The sequence below is a fragment of the Festucalex cinctus genome, chromosome 18, assembly GCF_051991245.1.
Source record: "Festucalex cinctus isolate MCC-2025b chromosome 18, RoL_Fcin_1.0, whole genome shotgun sequence".
NCBI lineage: Eukaryota > Metazoa > Chordata > Actinopteri > Syngnathiformes > Syngnathidae > Festucalex > Festucalex cinctus.
The window spans coordinates 16,673,588-16,696,919 of NC_135428.1; the positions used below are offsets into that span (position 1 = coordinate 16,673,588).

General features: G+C 37.6%; 1 protein-coding gene and 1 long non-coding RNA gene across 2 annotated transcripts in view; both read right to left on the reverse strand.

Moving 5' to 3' along the window:
• Positions 1 to 163: 163 nt before the first annotated feature.
• The window catches only part of pds5b (PDS5 cohesin associated factor B), a 31,713-nt gene continuing 8,544 nt past the window's right edge, over positions 164 to 23,332 (reverse strand). Inside the window, exons 7-35 of the mRNA XM_077504562.1 lie at positions 18,916 to 18,996; positions 18,688 to 18,828; positions 16,874 to 16,989; positions 16,679 to 16,773; positions 15,685 to 15,830; positions 15,459 to 15,610; positions 13,932 to 14,045; positions 12,329 to 12,410; positions 12,197 to 12,245; positions 11,924 to 12,063; positions 10,392 to 10,507; positions 10,219 to 10,324; positions 8,949 to 9,109; positions 8,671 to 8,794; positions 8,436 to 8,594; positions 8,076 to 8,144; positions 5,476 to 5,612; positions 5,238 to 5,361; positions 4,944 to 5,148; positions 4,753 to 4,867; positions 4,331 to 4,463; positions 4,130 to 4,249; positions 3,980 to 4,042; positions 3,756 to 3,901; positions 3,608 to 3,680; positions 2,115 to 2,524; positions 1,509 to 1,589; positions 1,254 to 1,353; positions 164 to 537 (exon numbers count right to left, since the gene is read on the reverse strand). Coding sequence (XP_077360688.1) covers positions 505 to 537; positions 1,254 to 1,353; positions 1,509 to 1,589; positions 2,115 to 2,524; positions 3,608 to 3,680; positions 3,756 to 3,901; positions 3,980 to 4,042; positions 4,130 to 4,249; positions 4,331 to 4,463; positions 4,753 to 4,867; positions 4,944 to 5,148; positions 5,238 to 5,361; positions 5,476 to 5,612; positions 8,076 to 8,144; positions 8,436 to 8,594; positions 8,671 to 8,794; positions 8,949 to 9,109; positions 10,219 to 10,324; positions 10,392 to 10,507; positions 11,924 to 12,063; positions 12,197 to 12,245; positions 12,329 to 12,410; positions 13,932 to 14,045; positions 15,459 to 15,610; positions 15,685 to 15,830; positions 16,679 to 16,773; positions 16,874 to 16,989; positions 18,688 to 18,828; positions 18,916 to 18,996 — 3,591 coding nt within the window. The 3' untranslated portion in view covers positions 164 to 504. The remainder of the gene's footprint in view (positions 538 to 1,253; positions 1,354 to 1,508; positions 1,590 to 2,114; positions 2,525 to 3,607; positions 3,681 to 3,755; positions 3,902 to 3,979; positions 4,043 to 4,129; positions 4,250 to 4,330; positions 4,464 to 4,752; positions 4,868 to 4,943; positions 5,149 to 5,237; positions 5,362 to 5,475; positions 5,613 to 8,075; positions 8,145 to 8,435; positions 8,595 to 8,670; positions 8,795 to 8,948; positions 9,110 to 10,218; positions 10,325 to 10,391; positions 10,508 to 11,923; positions 12,064 to 12,196; positions 12,246 to 12,328; positions 12,411 to 13,931; positions 14,046 to 15,458; positions 15,611 to 15,684; positions 15,831 to 16,678; positions 16,774 to 16,873; positions 16,990 to 18,687; positions 18,829 to 18,915; positions 18,997 to 23,332) is intronic.
• Positions 19,729 to 23,311, reverse strand: LOC144006818 (uncharacterized). Its single transcript, XR_013279949.1, has 3 exons — positions 22,823 to 23,311; positions 21,874 to 22,117; positions 19,729 to 21,773 (listed from the first exon to the last, which is right to left on the reverse strand). It is a non-coding gene; the product is annotated as an uncharacterized LOC144006818 (long non-coding RNA).

The window sequence follows — 23,332 nt, forward strand, 5'->3', positions numbered from 1 at the left end:
CACAGTAAAAAAAAATGTCTTATTAATGTACAGGCTGTAAACAAAAATCCATATTTTTAAAAGGAGACGGCACAAAAAACAGGTGAATAATCTCTTGGAGAGGAGGTGGAGGAAGGGCGGTAATGGGAGCAACACTTTTTTTCTTTTTTTTAAATAATAATAATAATAATAATAATAATAATTATAACAATAACAAGGTGAGCGCCCCCTGCAGTCAGCATCCAACACGACAAACATGAACACATGAAATGCACAAAAAGATTATTTACAAGCACACGTCTTCTTCTTGTTTTCTTTGTTTTTTTTAAACATGAACTTCTAGCTAACACACGTGGCCAACATCAACACAGGAAGTAGGAGGCGGGATGCAGGAAGTAGTAAGTGTGCAAGTGTGGGCCGGCGTAACAGTTGGCGGTGAACCGCATATGAAAAGTGGAAAAAGTTCATGTGGTGTGTCCATATTTCACATGTCATTCCTTGGCCCTTTCGTTTGCACCTGCCGGCTCATCTTCTTCGGCCCGCCGCCTTCTTGCGACCCTGAACGGGAAAAATGGCCAATTAGGTTTGGAATGTGTGGTTTGGAACCAGGGTTATTATAGTTTTGCAATTTTTCTTTTTAGTTTGTTTATAATTTCGTTTTGAGTTTTTTTTATTTTGTTAGTTTTAATTAGTTTGTAGTGTGGTTTTGTTCGTTTTAGTTATTTAATAAATGCTTGGTTTTAGTTTTTGTATTAGCTTTAGTTTTTTATGTGTATAAGGTGCACAATATTTAAAAAACAGCATGGGAGCGACATCATCTGAAGGTGCTTTTCTATTGGTTGCTGCTATATGACGTCACTTCTGCATAACGCGTATCAAAATAAATGTACTTAAAATTACATTTAAAATCACCCGCAAAAGGCTCAAGCATCAAATTAATTACCGACAACAAAAACAAAGGACATTTTTGCTATAATTATAGCTAGTTTTGTGAACATAAATGTAGTTCCAGTTAGTTTTCGTTTTTCTTTTTTTTTTTTTTTTTTAAAGCATTTTCATTTTATTAAAATGTTTTGTATTTTATTTTTTTTCGTTAGTTTTACTTAACTAAAATAACCTCGTTTGGCATCCACCATTTCAGTATTTAGGCCCATTTTATCCAGTAAAAGTAGAGTATTTCAGTAGTTTTAAGAGTATTTGGTGCAGTTTTACAGTGTGTTGAGGTCACATGATTGCACACGAGCACTGATGTTTTTTTTTTTTTTTTTGCTAACCTTGGGTGTAGGCTCCTCCTCCTGCTCTTCCTCGTCCTCCTCATCTTCCTCATCCTCAGAGTCATCTTTAGCGGCCGCCACCTTTGACCGTCCTCCACGCCTGGAGGGAGAGGGAGAGAGGGAAAGAGGGAGAAAAAGACAGCAATTATTAAACAACAAATGTTAATTATTACGTAACAAAATGGTGCACGCGAGGAGAGACGTTCTCGACTCGATGAATCATTGGAGTGCAATCAAGTTTTTGCGTTCGCTTACGTCGGTTTCTTGGCGGGAGGTTGAGCAGACTTGGGCGGTCGTCCTCTCCTCTTCTGCGGCGTCGACTCGGACACGTCGGTGCTGAGGACGAGTGCACAGACACGCAAAACGTCTTAATGTTTTCATAGGGCGGTGCGACTTCATGTTTCTTGCGAAAATATATATATATATTTTCTTTTTAACTCATTCTCTCACAGCCATTTTCACAGCCAAGTAATTGCTCATTAAGTGGCTGTATATTAACTACAAATATCGCGATACTTGCGTAGACGTACCGATTATCCATTGGGAGACAAAGTATCACAATATCGATATATTGTCACATTCCTACTATAAACGGGCTACTAAAACAAGCATTGATGTGAACAGTCGTATGGATTCTCAAAGCCAAATTTTATTTTATTTTTTTTATTTTTTTAAGTAAATTTTGTAACCTATTTTTATTTTTTATTTTTTTTCCCTCTGAATGTTAACTACTGTTTCTTGATGCTTATGTGTTGTCTTTCCTCGTGTAAAGCACAATGAGTTGCCTTGTGTATGAAATGTGCTATACAAATAAACTTGCCTTGCCTTGCCTAACAACAAATCAACAAAAACGAGACTCACCTTTGCGACCGTCGCGCCGTCCTGGCCTGTCGTCCCGCTCTGGTCTTCACTTCCACGTTTTCCACCCCGTCGTCGTCCCCCTCGTCGTCCTCTGCCTCCTCGTCGGGCCGCTCCTCGTCTTCCTCTTCGTCGTCGTCCTCCGGCGGGGGCGCCGCCTTCTTGCGGCCCCTCTTCCCTTTGGCGGGTGTTGTGGCGTCCGCGGCGGCGGCCTTGGGGGTCCGCCCCCTGCGTCCCTTCTTGGGCGGACTGTTTTGCTCGTCCTCGGGCCTGTTGTCCTCATCCCCCCACTGGTCCTCGGACTCCATGGCGGCGCTGACGGCCGTTGCCTTCTTGCGCCCGCGCTTGGGTTTCATGTCGCCGTCGTCGCCGGACGCTAAGCCGCGCTTGCGACCGCGAGGCTTCTCGCTCTCCTGGAGGGGCGGGGGGAAGAAAGACATCAAAAGTTGGACAAAAACTAACAAGTGTCCTTTTATTGTTGCTTTTGTTCTTTTCACGCTCCCAAAAAATAAAGATAAAAAATATCGGTTTTAATTTCCTCAATCGGTTAAATTTACAAGAGTTCAGTTCCATTAGATTTTTTTCTGATTCGATCCGATTCACTTCAATTAAATCTGATATCAATTACAGAAATTATGGCCCATCAATATCCAGGACATTTGGACAAAACTCCACAAATATTAAAAATTCCAAAGTCAATTTTGCAGAGGCAAGAACTGGCCAAATGATTTAGTTTATTCATGAAAATAAAATGTTTTAATCACTTACACAAACATTGACATCAGCAAGGATGAGATGAAAATATTAATAAAATATCTAATTCAATAATTGTTCATAAATATACATTTAAAAAATTCTCAATTGTCTCCTCAAGGCTGTCATAAATGTAAGAAAATACTTTTAAATTCAAGACAACAGTAAATTTCAAGAAAACCATAAGATCCAAAAATAGCTCTTTAAAATTCTATTTTCTTAGGAATTTATAGGGAAAAAAGATAAAATAATCAATTCATGGTTTTATGAACCGATATCTGGCTTGAAAAGGAAATCAATTCAGCATCAATTGGTTGATTTTTTTTTTTTTTTAAACCCAGCCCTCATGTTGTTTTTCTTTCTATACAGTAGTGCTGTCACTATCAAATATTTTTAGAATCGATCAATTACTCAAATTCATTTTAATTTAGCATTAAAATGGATTACAAAAGCATTTTCCTCCCAGATTACTGTTTATTAACTGGTGATTGCTGTTTATTTTGTACTTTGTATTTGAATAGTGATGAAATAAATCGGCAAAAGAAGAGACCCCAATCTTTATTTTGGTAGGTTGCATGTTGTTATAGCCTTGCAAAATCAGGTAGAGAAGGGGGTTGCTTCAGTGAAAATGGCTGCGAGTGAATCAGTTAAAATAGTTGTTGATTAATTTGATAAATCGATTAATTTTGACAGAACTACTTAAAAAAAAAAAAAAAAAAGTGTGTCGTGTCCGCTGGCGCCACCTTGTCAGTGCTGTCTGCTCGCTTTCTGCTGAAGTCCTCGTTTTCGCTGTGGTCCATTTCCGTGCTGTCGTGCCTGAGAAGACAAAAAAATATCACAACTTCAAAAAACGGAAAATGTCGTTTTCAGGCAGTGCGAAGGCGGCCAGACCTGGTCTTGCCGCGTTGCGGCGAGCCAGGATTGGACGAGTCATCCTCGTTGCTGGCCGTCTCCATGCGGGACGCTTTGCTTTGGATCTGCTTGCCGGCCGACGACAGCGGCTTGTTGACGGCGCCCAGGACGTTGGCCGACTTGGGCTGCGCAGAGTGACAAGTTACGGGGGGGAGGGCTCAAAAAAATAAAATAAAAAATAAAATAAAATAAAGTGCGCTCACCTTTCCCGGCGTGAAGAACGACTTCATCTCGGGCGGAAGGTAATTTTTTGTGTTGTTGAAATTCTGAAACGAGACGGTCATTTTGTGTAAATTCTGCCTAGCGACAAGCGACACGAGCGGGGAAAAGTCATTCTGCTGATTAACGGCAACCTTGTCGGGTTTGGTGAACAAGCTGGTGGGCAGGACGGGGTCTTTGGGCGACTCCAGGCTGTAGGTGGTGCTCTTGGACATTACGATGTGCATGGCCACGTCGCACACCGTGTACAGTTTCTGCCGGAGGGACGTTTGCGCGCTCAGCGACGAAAAACGGGAAGCGAGGGGCCATAGGAGGCGGCGGCGGCGACGCGTTACCTCGTTGCTTTTGGAGTCGGCGGGCGACTGCGCGTCTTTCGTCTGCTTGATGTTCTCCACCATCTTGCGAATGAAGGCGTGGCTGTTGTTCTCGTTCTTGGCCATGATGATTTCCAGCACGAACCACAGAGCTCTGAATAGGAAGTGCAAAACGGAGAGACCAAATTTAATGTAACAGAGAAAAATCGCTTGACTTATTTGTTTGGGGGAATAGTGGAATGTGATGATCTCAGTCTTATGATGTAATGTGTTCAGAAGTTGAATAAAATAAATAAATAAATAACAATTAACAAAAATAGGCTGATTTCTGGAGTGCCGATTTGAAACGGCTCGTAACAACAATCACTACATTAGCAACACTCTTGGTCGTCATGGCAACATGCTGGCTTAAAAAAACATGTCTCCTTGACACTTGGACTCACTCTTTGATGTCTTTGAGCTGCTCGATGTCCTGCACTTTGACGTAGTCCGGGTCATGGGCCAGCAGGTGGATGGCGTACGGCACCACGTACTCGGGCAGCAGCGAGAACAATTTGTCTGTTTTATGACCCCCAAAAAAATCATCGACATTCAAACTTGAATCAATGTTCAAAACATGCCTCCTCCCGCTTACCGCTGATGGCGGCGTGCTGCTTGAGGTACTCGCGCCGTATGTTGACGTTCTTGAGCAGGCACTGGCGCGCGTGGGCCCGCCGCTCCTTGACGGGGTCCTTGGCGCACAGCGCGAACACGGCCATGTACTCCAGCGGCAGGCGCAGGCGGCACAGGCCCCGGTGCAGCTTTTGTGAGAAGCCCTGGCGCACCTGGTAGCACTCGTCCTGAAAGGGGGTCAAAAAAGGGGGGCGTCGGTGATCGGGCGAACGCCAAACGGTGGGAAGCGGATTCGGATGGACAAGTTTTGCCGCACGTTGATGACGAGCGCGCACAGCTGGTACTGCTCCAGCGTGATGATCTTGTGGTAACACGGCTCCTGGGCTAGCTTGAGCAGGGCACAGGCGGCGGCCAGGCGCAGCCTCGACATGTCGGGTTTGCTGAGGATCGAAAGCGAGGACACGTGTGTAAAAAAATAATAAAAAAAAATAAATAAAAAAATAAAAAAAATAAAAATAAAAAAAGTCAGGCCTGAAGGTCGCCAGTAAACGTACCCCATTTTTCCTTGCTCGGTGAGATCGCCGTCGCTGTGCAAGATGGCCGTCAGCATGCGCAGCGTGGAGTTGCCGGACTTGCTCTGGTTGTTCTTCACGCCCAGCAGCCACCGCACCATTAACTTGATGCCCTGGATCTGAAACATTTCAAAAATAAATAAATAAATAATAATTAAAAAAGGTCAGACGTGAACAGGGGGTCACCAGGTGTGTGTGTGTGTCAGGCCCCCTGAAGTTCACTAATGCTGGCACAAAAAGGCCAATCAATATTTGCGATAATATTCAATATTTATTCATTTTATCATTGTGCAAATAACATGGTTATAAACAAAATGAGAATAGTTATGAGCAACAAATACTGGCGTAATATATCAAAGTGCAGATGAAAACAAGTAAATATTAACAGTCATTCATCACTGCCTGTGCAAAAGAACTAGACTGCAATAGGCCAGTCTATGAAAGGGAAGATGGGGAAATATACAGAAGAGAGTGAAAAGTCGTGTTGGAGCTGCAGCAATGCAAGACCTAATAGTTAGGTCTTGCATTAAATCAACACAATCTTGCTTAAAAAAAATACAGCCTCGGAAGAGCTCCCAGCTAGCTTGCTACAACATACCAAAAACCCGGGTGTAGCCTTTCAGCGGCGCGTTTGAAATATCAGCAATGGGCTTGGAACGAAAATGCGTGGGGTGGCGTGGAATCGGGACAGAAAGGTGAAAAAAAAGGAAACATCCAAGTAGTGGTGAGTCTATTTACTTGCTGTTGAACTGTATCGAGCTAACAGCAGTGTTTGTGTTGACTCGCAAAAGTGCTCCACAGAGCAAGATTTGTTGCATAAAACGAACGTCGGAATTACAACTGGCTGGAAATCGTTATGTTGTGTGCTTTGTTTCAAACGGGATCTTGGTTTAACGCGATGATATTCGATGTTAGCATAGCACCACTTAAGTCTTGTAAAACTCGTAGGCAGGTAAATCCCCCTCAAAATAAAGGTGGAACGTCTGCAACTAAAGAGCATCTTGTCCATTTCATTTGAAATCCAGTGTGGTGGTGTTTAGAGAACGTGAATGAAGAGATGAGGTGCACACTTCGACAATCAGCTGAGCTCATTCACACATCATGTACACATAGTAATATATACGACATTCTACTCTATCCATATTCGATATGACTTATGACACATCCCTGTCTTATGTTCATCAAATAAAACTTACTTAATAAATTCATCTTACAATTTTAATAGTATAATTATAATTTGATCTGAGAATAATTCAAAGATCAGTGTTTGAGCGAGTCTTTTAATACTATTACTAATAATAATAATATATTTTATTTATAACCCATTTTACATTAATAAAATAAATCTCAACGCACATAGTACTGGCAACAATAAAAGCAATGGAAGAAAAAAAACGGTCAATTACAAATCATAGTAAAAAAATAAATAAAAATAAATAAAAAATTATATATATATATATATATATATATATATATATATATTAGGGGTGTGAATTGCCTAGTACCTGACGATTCGATTCGTATCACGATTCACAGGTCACGATTAGATTCGATACCGATTAATCCCGATACGAATGGTCACGATTCGATACCGATTAATCCCGATACGAATTTATAAGTCGATTGTTGCGATTTTTTTTCATTCATATTTAGAAAATACTAATCAGTAAGCTTGTAGAGTGTAAGATTTATATGAAAATGTATTATTTATTTATCTGAAATTTCAGTCTTATAGAGGTTGTAATCTGTTTCATGTTTGAACAGCATTAAAATAAAAATATTAAGGCTTAATGTGCCGTTCATATAACATTCTTCCATGCTCAAGGTGTGAATCCCAAAAAAAAAAAAAAATAAAAAAAAATAAAAAAAAAAAAAAAAAAAAATAAATCGATTCTGCCGATTATTGAATCGATTCGAGAATCGCGCGATGTAGTATCGCGATATATCGCCGAATCGATTTTTTTTAACACCCCTAATATATATATATATATATATATATATATATATATATATATATATATATATATATAAAATATAATAATAATCATCCAGGAAAAGCTTTGTTAAACCTGTGCAGCTAAGGCTTATAAGTGAAGAAAAACCTCACAGTACACCAACAAAAATGAAAAGTTTGCATAGTAAAATAATTATCTTAACTCTATTTAGTCACAAATTATAGTGTGAAATCTGGGCTCATATAGTTGAACACAAAGCTGATATATTTGCAGGTAACCATGACTTTGTCAATTGTATGAATGGCAACAGAGGGACACACACGGGTTGCTTTTACCTTCCGTTATTTGTTATGCCTGCCACTATATGCCACTGGCATAAATTGAATAATAATTTAAATGATAATACAATAATAATAATAACAATAATAATAATAATAAATAAATAAATTAATTAACTAGCTGTGAATAATATACACTTTATTAACTCCATGACAAGGCCCAAAGCCAGCTGAGATAGTCTCCAGCACCCCTCGTGACCCTTGTGAGGATGAAGCGGTCAAGAAATGGATGGATATATTATATATATATATATATATTTAGTGTCCAGATTTATGAACTTGTGCTGACCTTGGCTATTGTCTCGGGAGAAACTTCATCATCAGGAACCCAAAGTTTGGTGGTCTTCTTACCTGGAATCTACACAGGAAAAAAAATATTAACGCCCACTTTATAATACTTTTTTTTTTTAATGCTAGCCAATTTATATAATATTTAATATATTTTATATACATTTTTTTAATATATATATATATATATATATATATATATATATATATATATATATATATATATATATATATATATGAATTTTTTTTATGCTAGCCAAATAAAAGCCAGCAAAAAACAAGTGTCTGCCCATGTTCACCAAAACAGAGGCACCTTTGAAGTTTGGTGTTAAGACCCCCAATAAGGCGTCTTGAGTCGTACCCTGTCGTTCATTAGCAGATCCTTCACGATGAAGTTGGCCACCAGGGACTTGAGGGGGGCGGCAAACTGCTCAGGGGCCAGCTGGGCCAGGTGACCGAGCGTGGTCAGCGGCGTGATGAGCTGCTCCAAGTTGGCCGGGTCCAGACCTTTGTTGAGCGGCTACACACAAAACGCACGCACCGACGCTAAGTCAAGTTCCCCGCGTGGAACGAATCTCATCCGAATACGGACTGACCTCAAAGATCTGCGCAAAGTGTGTGTCTCTGTTGGCGAACATGGCATTGATGCAGTGGATGGCGTACTTGGCCTGGCGAGGCGGGCCCCGCTTGGCTTTGGACTGCAGGACTGGCAGCAAGACACTAGACAAGATGGCAGAAAAACTCCATATAAAATGGAAAAACTGAACAAAAAACATTTTTAACTCATTGACTGCCAGCCCAGTAAAAGTGGATCTTTTGACGTCTATGGCCGTCAATGGCAGCCAATGCGTTTCTAACAATTGTTACTACGTACGACTTGATGTGCGGGTAGCTCTCCTCCATCTTGCTGCCCGTGTTCTTGAAGATCTGCAGCGCCGCCTCGGCCACCTTCTCATCGTCCATCTTCAGGCAGCCCAGCAGAGACTCGAAGGTCTCAGCCGAGTGGAAGGACACCGGGTGCGTGAAGGACAACACCTGCGAGGCAACACGAGGACATTGCAAAGAATTACATCTCACACACTACGAAAGATTTACCAGCAACCAATCGATTATCAAAGTAATCCATAATTAGTTTTGATACTCAGCGAATTGTTTAGATTTAATTTTAATTTAAAAGCGTTCAAAGGCTCAGAATTTCAAGTCCTTAACAGTAAATATTTGCCGATTTTTGTAGTCCTCCATGAAAGTGGACTGATTATTATTGTTTTGAACCAAAATAAAACACCTTTTACTTTGAAAAAAATAAAAATAAAATAAAAAATAAAAATAAATATTTGTACCTATTTTTCTCACATTACAGACCAAAATCATAATTGAACCATAAATAATTTGTGCATTCCCAATTTCAAATAATGGCCTGTTTTTGGAGGGAAGTAAAGGGAAGGGGGTGTAAATTTGAACTTTTTAAAAAATTCTATTAATCGATTAATAAATAAAAGAATTAGATTAATCAATTAAATAATAGTTCGTTGCAACACTAATTTCATGCATTCATTAGAGTAGGTGCAAAAAAAAAAAAAAAACCCATCATGAAATCATCATTCTTCCTTAAATGAAACTGAACACAAAATGAAGTGCTGCATCTACCAGTGAAAATGCCAATGGTAATGAAGAAAAAAACAACAACAAACAAAAAAACAAACATTTTTGCCCATTTTTATCATATTAGAGACCAAAATAATAACTGAACAATAATTAATTTGTGCACTGCTATGTTGAGATTAATGTCCTGTTTTAAAAAAAAAAAAAAGGGACGTAAATTTGAACTTTTCTTTAAATTCAATTCGATTCGATTAATTGATAAAATAATCAAGAGAGCGATTAATAAATTACTTAAATAGTGGTTAGTTGTAACACTAATTTCATCCATTCATTAGAACAGAAAGTGCAAAAAAATTTTGCCATAAAATTTTATTTTTACTTAAATGAAACTGAACACAAAATGAAGTGCTGCCTCGACCAGTGAAAATGCCAATGGTAATGGAAAAAAAAAAAAAACCTGAAATATCTATTCCACACTTTGTAATAATTTCCACAGTGTATCCCTTTTGACTTTTTCTAATAAAGACAAACTTGCTTCCTACCTTGAGCAGTTCCAGGCCGGCCCTGATGGCGCTGTCCGTGGGAACGCCCTCCTCATCGTCGTCGGCCGTCCCTTCGATGGATTTGTTGACCTGTTTGATCAGCGCGCTGACAACGGCGTACAATCAGCGTCTTCCGCGCCAACATGCTCAAACGTCGCCACTCGGCGCTGTACCTGATGGACTCGGTATCAATGTGCACCGGAGCGATTCTCTCCAAGAGGAACTTGACCATCTCCAGGAAAGGATTGCTGGGCTGCTTGGGACTGCCCAACTTCTTGGTGATGTCTCGCTGCGAATGAAAATGGAGAAAAAACAATGCAGAAAAATGCCACGACATGAGAAAAAAGTGGTGTCGTAAAGCGAAGGAGGGCTCAACACTAGTGTTAATTTTGTCAACAAAAACTAAACAAAAAAATAACTTTGTCAACACACATTTTTCACCAGACTAAAACGAGACTAGACTAAAACCGTCATTAATAAACAATATTTGGGACTAAATCAGTATGCATTTTCATCCACTAATGAAAGTGAGAAGAAAATGTACTGACTAAAATCTTTGGACACTTCAGTTCATGAACAAAAATGAGACGAAAATTATACGTTATATTATATATTATTATTTAAATATAATAAAAGAATATTTTTGTCAAATCTTGCCACTGCTAAAGTGCCACTGTCATGTGACACGCCACCTTTTCAATTCTGCAGCCAGTGAGTGCAACATGCACAAACACATGGGACAGACAGCAAGTAGATTCACGGCGAAAGGTAAAAAAAATAAAATAAAAGAAATTATAGTTAGAATGTAACATTAATCCAATCGTTGTAAGATTCCAACAATAAAGCTAATCAGATCGCGAATTAATAAGGATGTAACGATACCGGCAATATCGTGATATTAAAACTGCCACAATATATTGTTGTCGTCACGTCACGATAATAAAAGCAGCACACCTGTTAAAGTTGGGTTGATTTCCATTTGTAGATTAGTTCTAGCACCCTCTGGTGGCCAGTTTTTTTTTTTTTTTTTTTTTTAGTGCAGTTTAATTTTCACAAGGCATGTTTTGGCCCTTCTATGTTTAAAATCCACGCTAATGGTCAGATGAACGTAATATCCTTGTGATATCCTAATATCGTAATGTCCTTTAAAGATATATTTATATTATTAGAATATTTTTCATTGATGTATTGTACAAAAGCACAATATTTTTTTTTTTTTTTTTTTTTTTACTTTTTACAATATTGTGACCTTTTTTGTATTGCCAACCTCCCCATAATACTGTATTGTGATGTTTGTATATCGTTACATACCGACTAATGCTGGCTAATTTGCTAGCTCATAGCATGTAGCCGTTGGAATTGTGTGTTGAAGTTGTTTTTCATGAAAAAGATGAGAGAAAACTTTATGTGAAATAGTTTTAGATCCGAAATATTCAACATAATCTGCTGCCAAAAAAATAAAAATAAAATACAGGGGTTAAATGATTGTTGTGACTAAAATGTTGACAAGTTTTGGTTGACTAAACCTAGACCAATAAAACGATCTTTTCTTGGACTAAAATAAAGACTAAAATGCGAGATTTAGAGTCAACTAAAATGGACTAAATAAAATGGGATGATTTTGAGTAAATATAATTAAAAACTAACAAGTAAGAAGAAACTCGGACTAAATTTAAAAAGAGCGGATAAAACGAACACTCCTCACCACGCACACTTCGGCCTGCTTGCACGAGCACGAGGGGCTGACCAGCGTCTCCAGCTGGTCTCGGATGCGCTCGTCATCCTCCAGGACCTGAGCCAGCTTCTTGACAAAGTCTTGAGCCTTGCCCGGATCTGGAAGATTTCCTGAGAGAGACGCGCGGAATATTAAAGGCAGAAAATTTGCCTGAAGATGTCTTTAAAAAAAAAAAAAAAAAAAAAAAAAAAAAAAAAAAAAACGTTTCCTGGTACATTGACAGAGTACAAATCGGTTCCTTACTGGTGATGACCATAACTTTGGCGAAAACGGCCTTGCTGGATGATTCAGACTGCCAACAGCAAGAAGAAGAAAAATCAAACACACGGGAACCACGTTTGACTGAACGGTTAAGATTGCTTGCAGGCTTGCAACCTTTGGTTTCTTGACCAGGTCCAGCAGGTCTTTGACGTTGTGCCTCAGCAGATTCTGACACTTCCACATCTCATTCAGGGCTCTGCAAGGCAGTGTTCATTTTGACAAGACATTTTTATTTAGTTTTAGTTGTAGCCTTTTGTACCGGAAGCATATTGCATTCACTTGAAAGAAAAACAAAAAACAAAACAACTTTCTGACTAATTTTTTTGGGGAGTTATTTTTTTTCCTGTTTTTTTTTAAAATATTTTAAATTAAATTTAATATTTAAATTTAATTAAATACGTTATATTTAGTTACGTTTTACTGAATAATTCTTTTTGTCATAACAAAAAAAGTAATAAAAAAATAATAATAATCAGAAATTCAGAATTTTCCTTGTTAAAAAATAGTGACCAACCCAGCACAAACCACCCCACTCCGCCTCCGGCCCTATACCAACTGATTACGAGCTGTATCTATCGCATCTGTATGTATACAGTAGTATGCTCATGAGGTGGGAGTAACAAAATGGCCGCCTTGTGACTTCAAAGGCTTGCACTGGCGCGTATCGGCCAGCGGCTATCCAGTCACCAGTCATACAGGTCAGTGGAGTTCAGAGGAAAAAAAAAAAACAAAAACAAAAAACAAGTCTCTGAAAAACAGAAGTTGGTGCTCTTTTTTTTTGTAAAAAAAAATAAATAAATAAAAAAATTAAAAAAAATTAAAAATTCTGTTTTTTGTATTTTATTTTCTGTTTTTTGGAATAATTTTCCTCCTGTTTTTTGGAATAAATTTTTTTGTCTTCTGTTTTTTGAATAATGTTTTTTCCCCTTGTTTTTCTGAATATTTTTTCCCTGTTTCTGATTTTTTTTTTTTATGACAGAAAAAAATATTCAGAAAAACAGGAAAAAAAAAAATACTAAAAAAAACAACAACAACAAAGCTCCCCAAACAATTAGTCAGAAAAAGAGATTTTTTTCCCAAGTGAATGTGTTCTTTTTGCTAACATTAATGAAAGTTTTAGTCATAATTTAGTCATCTGATTTATTTTAGTTTTAATCCAATTTTAGCCAACGGAAAAGAAGAGCAATTTTAGTCGGCGAAATTAACAGTTTAGTCGATATTTTCCTACAGCGCACATTTCAAATTTCATACAGAAAATTATTAAAAAAAAAATAATATAACTTAGTTTTCACCTAAATAAAAAAAAAAAAAAAAAGTGCATGACTGCTTGAGATTAATTTTACAGCTGCACAATGAATGTAAATATGTTTTAACGTGAAATAAAGTGCAGTGAACACTGAATAATTTCTGAGTGTTTCTTTTCTCCAACCCACGTTTCATTCCCTCTGACTGGATCGTGTGAAATTTTGTCACTGTGTTGTTTTCATTTTCGTTTTAGTCATTGACGAAAATGTCCGTCAATTTTATCGTTTATAGTCTCAAAGAATGGCTTCTATTATAGTTTTCGTTTCATTTTCGTCTGGGAAAAAAAATTCCCGTGATGAAGAATAATAACAAAAATTTTTCGGTGACAAAATTCTCACTGCTGCAATGACAGGAAGTAACGCACGGTTACGATTGACTTCAACTCCCAGATGGCCGACTGAGGATGACTCACTTGACGGCGTTGGTGTCCAAGGTGGCGTAGAGGTAGTAAAGACACTTCATCCTCTCTGCCGTCTCCAGGTTGTGAGGGACCATGTACTGGGCAAAGACGCGTTCCACCAGTAACCTGGACAACAAACAACACAACACCACAGTCCACAATGTTCCGTTTCTAATCGCATTATTTCCACAGTCAACTTGCAATTCATCAGAAATTGTCGGAATGAACTGTAAGAATGGAATATCTGTTGCCTATGGTAGCGTCACCATTATTGGCATTCAACAATTCAGTTAATGGTATTTCATGATATTGGTTATATATTATGAGAAAATTGCTTAAATTGCTAACATAGCAATACCGTAACATGTGGCAAGTACTGTGTATTTGTGTGTTATGGATTAGAGATGGGGGGTGGGATTAAATAAGCTTTTATCTCCCCACTCCCTTTCAGGCAAAATCATATTTTTTTCTGTTCATATTATGAAACTACGGTATGAATTGTTGCTCCTGTGTTCATAAGCTGTTGCCTGAAATAAATGAAAATGAAATGAAATTAATCGCACATTTGATATATGTTGTGGGAAGTTTTTCATTCTCTTGTTAATAAACATAAAAGTGGACAAACATGGTAACCAAATACAAATGTCATTGTATCTTTTTGTTCATGGATGGAGTAATTTTATCAGTAAGTTAAAAATATATACTTAAAGGGATACTTTACTTATTTAGCCATTTTTGGCTGTCAAACATTAATATTTTGCCTATAATAAATTTGATATTTTCATTATTTTTCATGTACCTTTAAAAACACATTTTGCAACTTGCTGTCGACTGAAAATGACATCACAAGGGCTCAGGTAACCAATCATAGCTCACCTGTTTTCTAGGTTTGGCCATGTGACATTCATAAGCTAATTGTACGTGAAAAATAATGAAAGTATCAAAATAATTATAGACAAAATATTAACTTTTTATTGCTATAATGGGCTAAATAAGTGAAGTATCCCTTTAAACAGTTTAAAAGGAGTGTGAAAGATTGAGTCAGAGATTTGCGCTGAGGTAATTTTTTTTTTGCCACTAGGTGGCATTAATGTTTCATGTTGTACGTTGGTGGCAGGAATAGTACGCTTTTCTTTTCAAATTCAGAGCAATTGATACTTGGAACATGAAGCAACTTGTTGACTCCGAGCCATTTTTTTCCCCTGTTGTAAATTACAACTAGTCACCAGTCCCCACAGATGTTTTTTTTTTAATCACATTTATTATTGCTAAATTGCATTATAGTGACTCCTTTGCACATTGTTGGATGTAAAATAAAGCATTAACAACAAAGTTTTACATTAACTGTATTCAAATTGTTAAATCCTCCGGACAATTTAAGGTTTTTATGAATAATGCTACATAAGGGATTAATTTCAGCAAAAATAATTTAATTATTTATTTAATGTTTTTCCTCCATCGATTAATATTTTCCCAGGCCGAATTTTCCATCCCTGACCACCAGGCTTAGCAAGTTTCCATCAATCGACAAACACACACCTGTCGTCAATACTGTTCTGGTAGTAGATGTGTAACAGCTTGTCTTTGATCCACGAGATCTGCTTGGACGCCTCGCGCCCGCCCTCGCCCTGCAGCGAGTACTTCCTGTAGATGGACGCCAGGCCCATCATGGCCTCCTTGCGCACCCGCCACTGAGGAGTGAAGCAGAAAATACGATTGTGATGTCACAAGATCGTCTCGGAAGGCACGGCGGGTACTCGGTTACCCTCTTGTCCAAGGTGCGCTCTTTGACAAAGTTGAGCAAGGCGTCGTTGACCAGAGAAAGGTCCTTCTTTGCGGCGGTGACGATGGAGACGATGACGTCATGGCGAATGGCCTCCTCGGGGTCGTGTGAACGCACCCTTAAGAATTCTGGAAACGACGAAGACGCACAGAACAGGAAAATGCGAGCCAAACCAACACATTTGGAAAGTTGCCTAATTTTTGTAAGCCAAAGTAGCCTGCTCAAAATGTTTTCAAAGCAACTCCACAAAATTTTTTTTAACCCCATTATGTAAATTTTTTTAGCAATTAAAATAAACAAATAAAATAACATTAATTTACATCCTTTATTCCTTTATTAAAAAAAAATTTATTCTAAACAACTCCACAAAATTTTTTAGCTCCATTATTGTCATTTTTTTTGCAATTAAAATAAATTAAATAAAAATATTTTACATTCCTTTATTATTATTTAAAAAAAAAATGTTTTCTAAACGCAACCCTACAAAAAAATTAACCCCATTATTATGCCTTTTGGCAATTAAAATAAATAAATAAATAAAATACAATTAATTTACATCCCTTGATTTAAAAAAGGCAAAATGTTTTCTAAACAACTCCACAAAAAGTTTTAGCACCATTATTATGGCATTTTTTTGGGGTCATTAAAATAAATAAAATTAATTTGATCTCTTTATTTAAAAAAAAAAAGAAAAAAAAAAAAAGGTCAAAATGTTTTCGAAACAGCTCCACAAAACGTTTTAGCCCCATTATAGCCATTTCTTTTGGTAACTAAAATAAAATTAATTTACATCCCTTTATTTAACTAATAAAAATAAAAAAATAAAAAAAAAGGTCAAAATGTTTTCTAAACAACTCCACAAAAAGTTTTAGCCCCATTATTATGTCATTTTTGGCAATTAAAATAAATACAATAAAATTCATTTACATTCCTTTATTTAAAAAAAGAAAAAGAAAAAAAAAAGGAATCCATGTACCTGTGAGGTCTTTGGCCAGGTCTGGATGGTTCATGAGACAGTGACTGGCAAACTTGACGCACTCCAGTCTGATGGGCACGTGGATGTCGTTGAACCTTTCCAAATGGACGACAGTGCTCATGTCAGACAACGTCAATCATCTGGGAGGGGAAAAAAAATAAATAAATAAATCTATATTTGGCTTCTGGGATCTACCTGCCCAGGTAGCACTGCCACAGCGGTTTATTCTGCGCCGCCAACTCCGAGTCCTTGGCGCCAAACATCTTGGCCAGCAGCTTGACCACCTGCAGCCTCTCGTCATTGTCGTTACTCTGCACAAAAAAAAAAAAAAAAATAAGACGAGAAAGTCTTTCACTATGAAACAAAATGGAGGCAAGCGCAATTTGCATGGGGTTTAATTGCAGCTATTAATTTGAGGAGACGACGGCGATTGATGAGTTTTCTCCATCCGCCAGATGCCTTTGAGACTCCGCTGGCAACATTTTGCTGACTGGCAGCTTTACCTCACTAACGGCAGCTACAAAAAGCCGCAAACAAGAAAAACGAGTGTACCCTGTTCACATTTGCTGGGGTGAATGAACTTGATTCCTGGCAATGGGTACAAATCGCTGAAAAGCATCACTTTCAAATCAATATTGGAAGACTATCTTTCACACCGCAGATTATTTGTTTTTCTGCATCCCGCCATGCTGATGAATGAGTGATGTTCAACAGCAGTGCGACCTTGAGACCTCAAAAATATCTTCATTTTTATCAGAATGTACTGTTAAATGTTGCAATGTTGAAGCTCAAAATGGAATAAGAATTAATAGTGTTCTGAAAAGTATTTATTTGAAAGAATACATAAGAATTTGCATCCCGTAAAGGCAATTTTGTTTCCAGAATGATAGTAGGAATAAGAATTAAAGCATAGTGATAGAATGATGTGATTTTTTTTTTCCAAGGCCGATACCTATACAGATTATTTCAAGCTGAATTCGCAGAAAACAAAAAAGAAAAAAAAAAAATTTCTTTGAAACTATATTGGCAGATTTGTTTAAAAAATTTGAACAAAAATCACAGAGCTTCCAGGGTCATTAGCATGTGTTAAAAAAATAAAAAAGCAAGTAAATCGATCCCTAAAGATTTCTACTGTAAATACAGTTTTCTACAATTTCAACATATCTTTATTTATTTTTTTAATAAAAAGTGTAGGTAGTTCCTATTTTTTATAAAGTGGAAATTTAAATAGATCCATAAATGAAAAGTTCCCTGCATCTCAATGAGTGACATATTTATGCGAATGTAGCTAATTTAGAGTTTTTGTTAGGGTTAGTAAAACGTTTCAAAAGATCTTTGCAGTGAAAAATTGTCTCAATATGTTCTAAATGTGTTTACGACAAAATCAAAACTGACTGTGAACATCTTACAATTCCTGACGAAAACCCCATATTCGCTACGTTCGCAAGTATTCACTGCTCAGTGAGATACCAGCTTTAACGGCATTCAGATTCCAAAAATGGCCGATGCCGATATTTGTCAAAATGCGAAATATGGGCACCGATAAGTGGCCCGGCCCATAATTAGTCTATCCCTATTAACGTTCCCCCAAAAAGCAATTTAATCGTGGGAAAATAAAAGGAATAAGAACGAAAACCCTTTCAAAAGTAAGTAAATTGTTTTATTATTAATGAAAGTAAAAATCAATGCTTTAAAAAGTCGATTTAAATACCTTTACAATAATCATAATAGCCCTTTATAGAATAAGAATTAAAGCCTGACCCCCCCGCAACCAAAGGTGGTTTAGTTGCCAGAAAAATAATGAGAAAAATATGTAATGACACTTGCTCACAAAAGGCAGAAGAAGAAGAAGAAGAAAAAAAGCACCTCCCTTTTATAGTGGTGTTTTTTAAATGAATAAGAATTACAATCGAACCCTTAAAATACTTTTTTTTTTTTGGCGAGATCACAAAATATGCCAGTAAAGAGTGACATCATACTCATAAGGCCGTTCTTTTGTTATCTTGTACCTTGAGCTTGAACTCGAGCTGCGGCAGCACGGAGAGCAGCAGGTGGCTGTCGATGTTGTAGAGCTCCAGGATCAAGTCGAAAACGTGCTCGGACAGGTCGCTCACCGACGTCTTGCCCAGCATCAGCACCTGGTTGAAGAACTGAAGCGCGCGCGTGCGTGCGCAAACATTAGCGAGCAAACCCGCACCCCACACAAAACGACAAATGTGAATTTGAACTGATCTCACGTTGGTGATGTAAGGCTCGATGGACTGGGCCGTCCTCTTCAGCAGAGCTTTGGCCAGGTCGTATGCTTGCTTGTTCAAATTCTGCATGCAAAGAAAAATAGATGAAAACTCAGTTGGTACATTGTTTTAGTACTATACTAGATTAAATCTAAGACTGTTTTAAGGCCTGTTTCAATAAATGTAAGACCTTTTGAAGACCGTTTTGACTAAATTTATGAACTTTTGGTGGCCATTTTGACCAGATTTAATACATTTTGAAACCTAATTGCTTGAATTTAATATAACTTAAGACATTTTAAGGCCAATTTGATCAAATGTAAGACGTCCTTAAGGCCGATATGACCAAATGTAAGACCGTTTAAGAACTTTTTGTCTAATTTAAGACCTTTTAAAAGGATGGTTGCTCAAATTTAAGACACTTTGCTCACATTTATGGCCTTTTAAAAGGCCAGTTTGATTTAAGGCCTCACTTTGGCTAAAATGTCACTATTTGGAACAGGCCATTTAAGCTCAAGACTAAATCACAATATTTTCTATTCTTAAAGACATTAAGTGAACAATATTTGATATAAAGTGTGAAGTATTGTTACATACAGGATTGTCTCAGAAAATTAGAATATGGTGATAAAGTCCATTATTTTCTGTATTGCAATTAAATAAGCAAAAATGCCATACATTCTGGATTCATTCCAAATAAACTGAAATATTGCAAGCCTTTTATTGTTTTAAAATTGCTGATTATGGCTTTTTTTTTTTTTTTTACTTGGTCTGAGGAAATATTCTAATATTTTGAGATAGGATATTTGAGTTTTCTTAAAGCCCCAGTGTGTAGCTCACGACCGCCATCTATCGGTCAAACAAGATAATGCAATGATTTTAAGCACACGAACTACGGCGTCCCAGAGAGACCCTACTTCAACAGCCTACCACCAATTTCACCGGAACAGAACGCAAACAACTTCTGGTATTCCCTCGAGTGATGACGTAAGTGAATTGCATTTGTTAGACATACTGTACAGATCCCTAATAATTGTGATTTAGTCATTTAATTTCAGAATTAATATTTTTGTCGGCATTGTTTGGAAATACTGTACGTCAGCTAATGATAATGGCTATCTATGTTCATATTTGTTAGTGCAACTAAACCATGCAACAGAGAACACACAGTTATGTTATACGTTTTATAGACATGTGGACCATCTCAAAGGGGGCGAGAGAGACGACGAGGAAGAGAACGCGGTGCCTCGTAACGTACAATTATGTCATCATGGAAAAATAATTCCATTCGAGCATGCATGTGAATGGCTCAAAACATACCTTTGCTTGGAATATGTGGTATTTAGATTACATAGTTTGCTGATATGTTTAGTATATCGTGCAAAAATAATGGTGTTAACTGAACGACACATCTGCAACTCAGACTCGTAACCCCCCCGTGTCTTGTTGCTACTAACCACTCAGAAAAGTGCTGCTTACAAAAACATTTGAAACCCTTTACTCAGATATCGATTTGTCACCATGTTGAACAATTTTACCTAATAAATATCACTAAGCAACTTAATTAGTTTTGATTGAAGATACAACAGCTTCCTTGTACTTCGATGTGCAGGAATTTACATGGCTTTCACAAATAGTCTTGCTCATGTAATAATGTACTTCATTGGCTCAGTGACTTTCAGTTCATTGTTTGGTACCTCATCTGACATACAATTGTTACCTTCTTGCAGAGACTCGTACAGGAAATGACCATGGAGGAACATGAAGATATCCAAGTCCAGCTGATAGACTGACACCAAGAAATACTTTTTGACACATCAGCACCACCATGATTTCCTGTACCTGGATCCCACATCAGCACCACCATGATTTCCTGTACCTGGATCCCAGACTGCAGCACCTTGGTGGACTTGTAGCAAATAAGTGACACTTTCACAGATCCTTGAGGACAATACAAAGGTTTTTTTACCTGGCATATAATTAGTCCATGTCTGACACTTGTTGTTGTAGTTTGTATAACTTGTATATTGTTGTTGTGTGTTAATTTGTACATTTTGAATAACTAAAAAAATACTATTTCCTTTGGCGTCAACATGCAGTGTTCATTCGACACCTAACCTAACACTATTTTACATGACCAGAAATGTAAAACATCAAAAGCCTGGAGAATTATTATAAATGCTTGCAATGACAAGGAATTCTTCATTGGCCAATGAATGTAAGGTACAGTACATGAAAATGAATGAATAAAATAAAGTAAAATAAAAGTCTACATGAAATGAACATATTAACTAAAAAAAAAAAAAATGCTGTTAGAATATAATGAGCTACATGAATTGCAGTTGTTCCAGAAATTTACCAATACGCTGTGCATTTCAAAATATGGAAAATAGACATACAGGTTTGGGCCAAAAGTAGTGTTACAGAGCAGGTATGTGTTGTACACAGCTAAAATATCTGATTAACTCAATACCATGATGGTTTTTTGTGTGTGTGTGTGTGTGTGTGTGTGTGTGTGTGTGTGTGTGTGCTGACATTGCCCCCCATTAACATTGCAACATTCCTCAAACTCTCCCGAACACAGTATGATCTGTAACACTACTTTTCGCCTACTCTATGATGTTATTGGGGCAAAATTAAGGAAGGCTTGTCCATTGATTGTGTGAACAGACTGCAGTAAAAATGAAGTCACTTCAATGTTTGCTGGTTTTATTAAGTTTGACATGCTCCTTGACTGCACAAGTACATGTTATGGAGTGAGGGCATGTTCCCACCAACGATGATATCATATTCTTCAAAGGCTTGCTGAGGAAAGTGAGGGAGGAGTCACTCCATGGCTTCAGACACCTGGTCAGCAGGTCCTGTGTAAAACAAGTGGTGCTTGTACATGTGACCATTCCGTATTGCTTCACACAAAAAGTTCATGTAGTGTGCAATGCCGTCCATATGTAAATGACATACCAAGACGTCGGCTGACTTCAGTTTGTTGCAGCTCAGATATGGTAGGTGGAGATACTGGTGGTACAACACCGAAGCCTTCTGGGGTCCTCCATTCAAGTGTCCTCATTCAGGGCATTCCAATATGGCTGCTGACTCTCCCCTTGATATTTTTTTTTCTTGCAGGTCGGTGATGTATTTAAACGGTGCATGAATGCTTGTATACATCAGAATATGGTTCTGGAACCCCTCAAGTTTGGCTGTTGATCTAGTGTGACACAAACAAAAACACAATTATAAAATAAAATAGAATAATTGATGATACTACTATATGTCACCAACTTTCCAACAAAGCCCCCAAAATAGAGGTAAGATCTTTAGTTTTTGGGCCCAAAACATTGTATTAGCTAGATAAAAGTAACTTGACTGCATACTGCATAGAATATGCAAAGGCTGCTTGCTTGTCGAATTTCCGTGGAAAACGTGGCAGCCTGTAAATTCTTGTGCACCCAATTACACAATGGACCAGTACACACTTGAGTGAGAGAGTTCAGACTCTAGCAGTGCTTACGGTACAGCCAGCATTTAAGTCCAGAAAGTTATTCCCTGCCGAAAATTAATTTCGAGAACCCTATTTTCACCAACCACAACGAAAATAATTTTCAACTCCTCCACTAATACAGTATGCTTTAGATTCTCTATTGAAGTTATGGGCAAATATACCTCCGAAATCACAGTTACATTACATTACACAATAACTTGCGCATTTACTCTAAATATAACGTGCCAGCGGGAATCTTTTTTTTTTTTTTCAAAGCAAGTAGCTACATAACGAAATCGTTCGAGTGGTGCGGAGTTGCTAATCAACAGATACAGTGATCGTAAAACAAAGGTACGAACATCGTATTAATTAGTACGGAGTATACTTTTTCTCTCGCTCTCAAAACGTAAACACAAATGTACTCTTACTTACCGGTCAAGTAGAAAGCAGTCGAAGGCACCGGCACGTCCCAAACCTAGTCTGTTCCTCATTTCTCTCCATCTGGCAAATGCGGCTACAATATAAACTCTTGTTTTGTCGCGCTGAAATAAAATAAATTCCCAAAGTAAGTGTGATGCTTGATAATGCTCTCTTCGGGGACCGGAAACTCTTCTTCTTCGTGGACATGCGGTCGCCATACAAACCGGAAGTGCGTTCCAAAAACGCGTTAAGAAATGGAGCGCTGAAATTTGTCTTTGACGGCACCCGTAGCAGAAAGATGGCGGCGAAACATGGCAGACACTAGCAGGCGAGGCGCGGACATGTAAGATAATTTGCGATTTCTAGACTAACCGTTATATTTTAAAAAAGTACGTTTATGCGATACAACATATCTTTTTACATACTACTAACACAAACAATTGTTTTTTTTTTCCGAATGATTTATTATTTCACCACTAGATGCCACTGTATAATACTGAGTGTACCTTTAAGCTGTAAGCC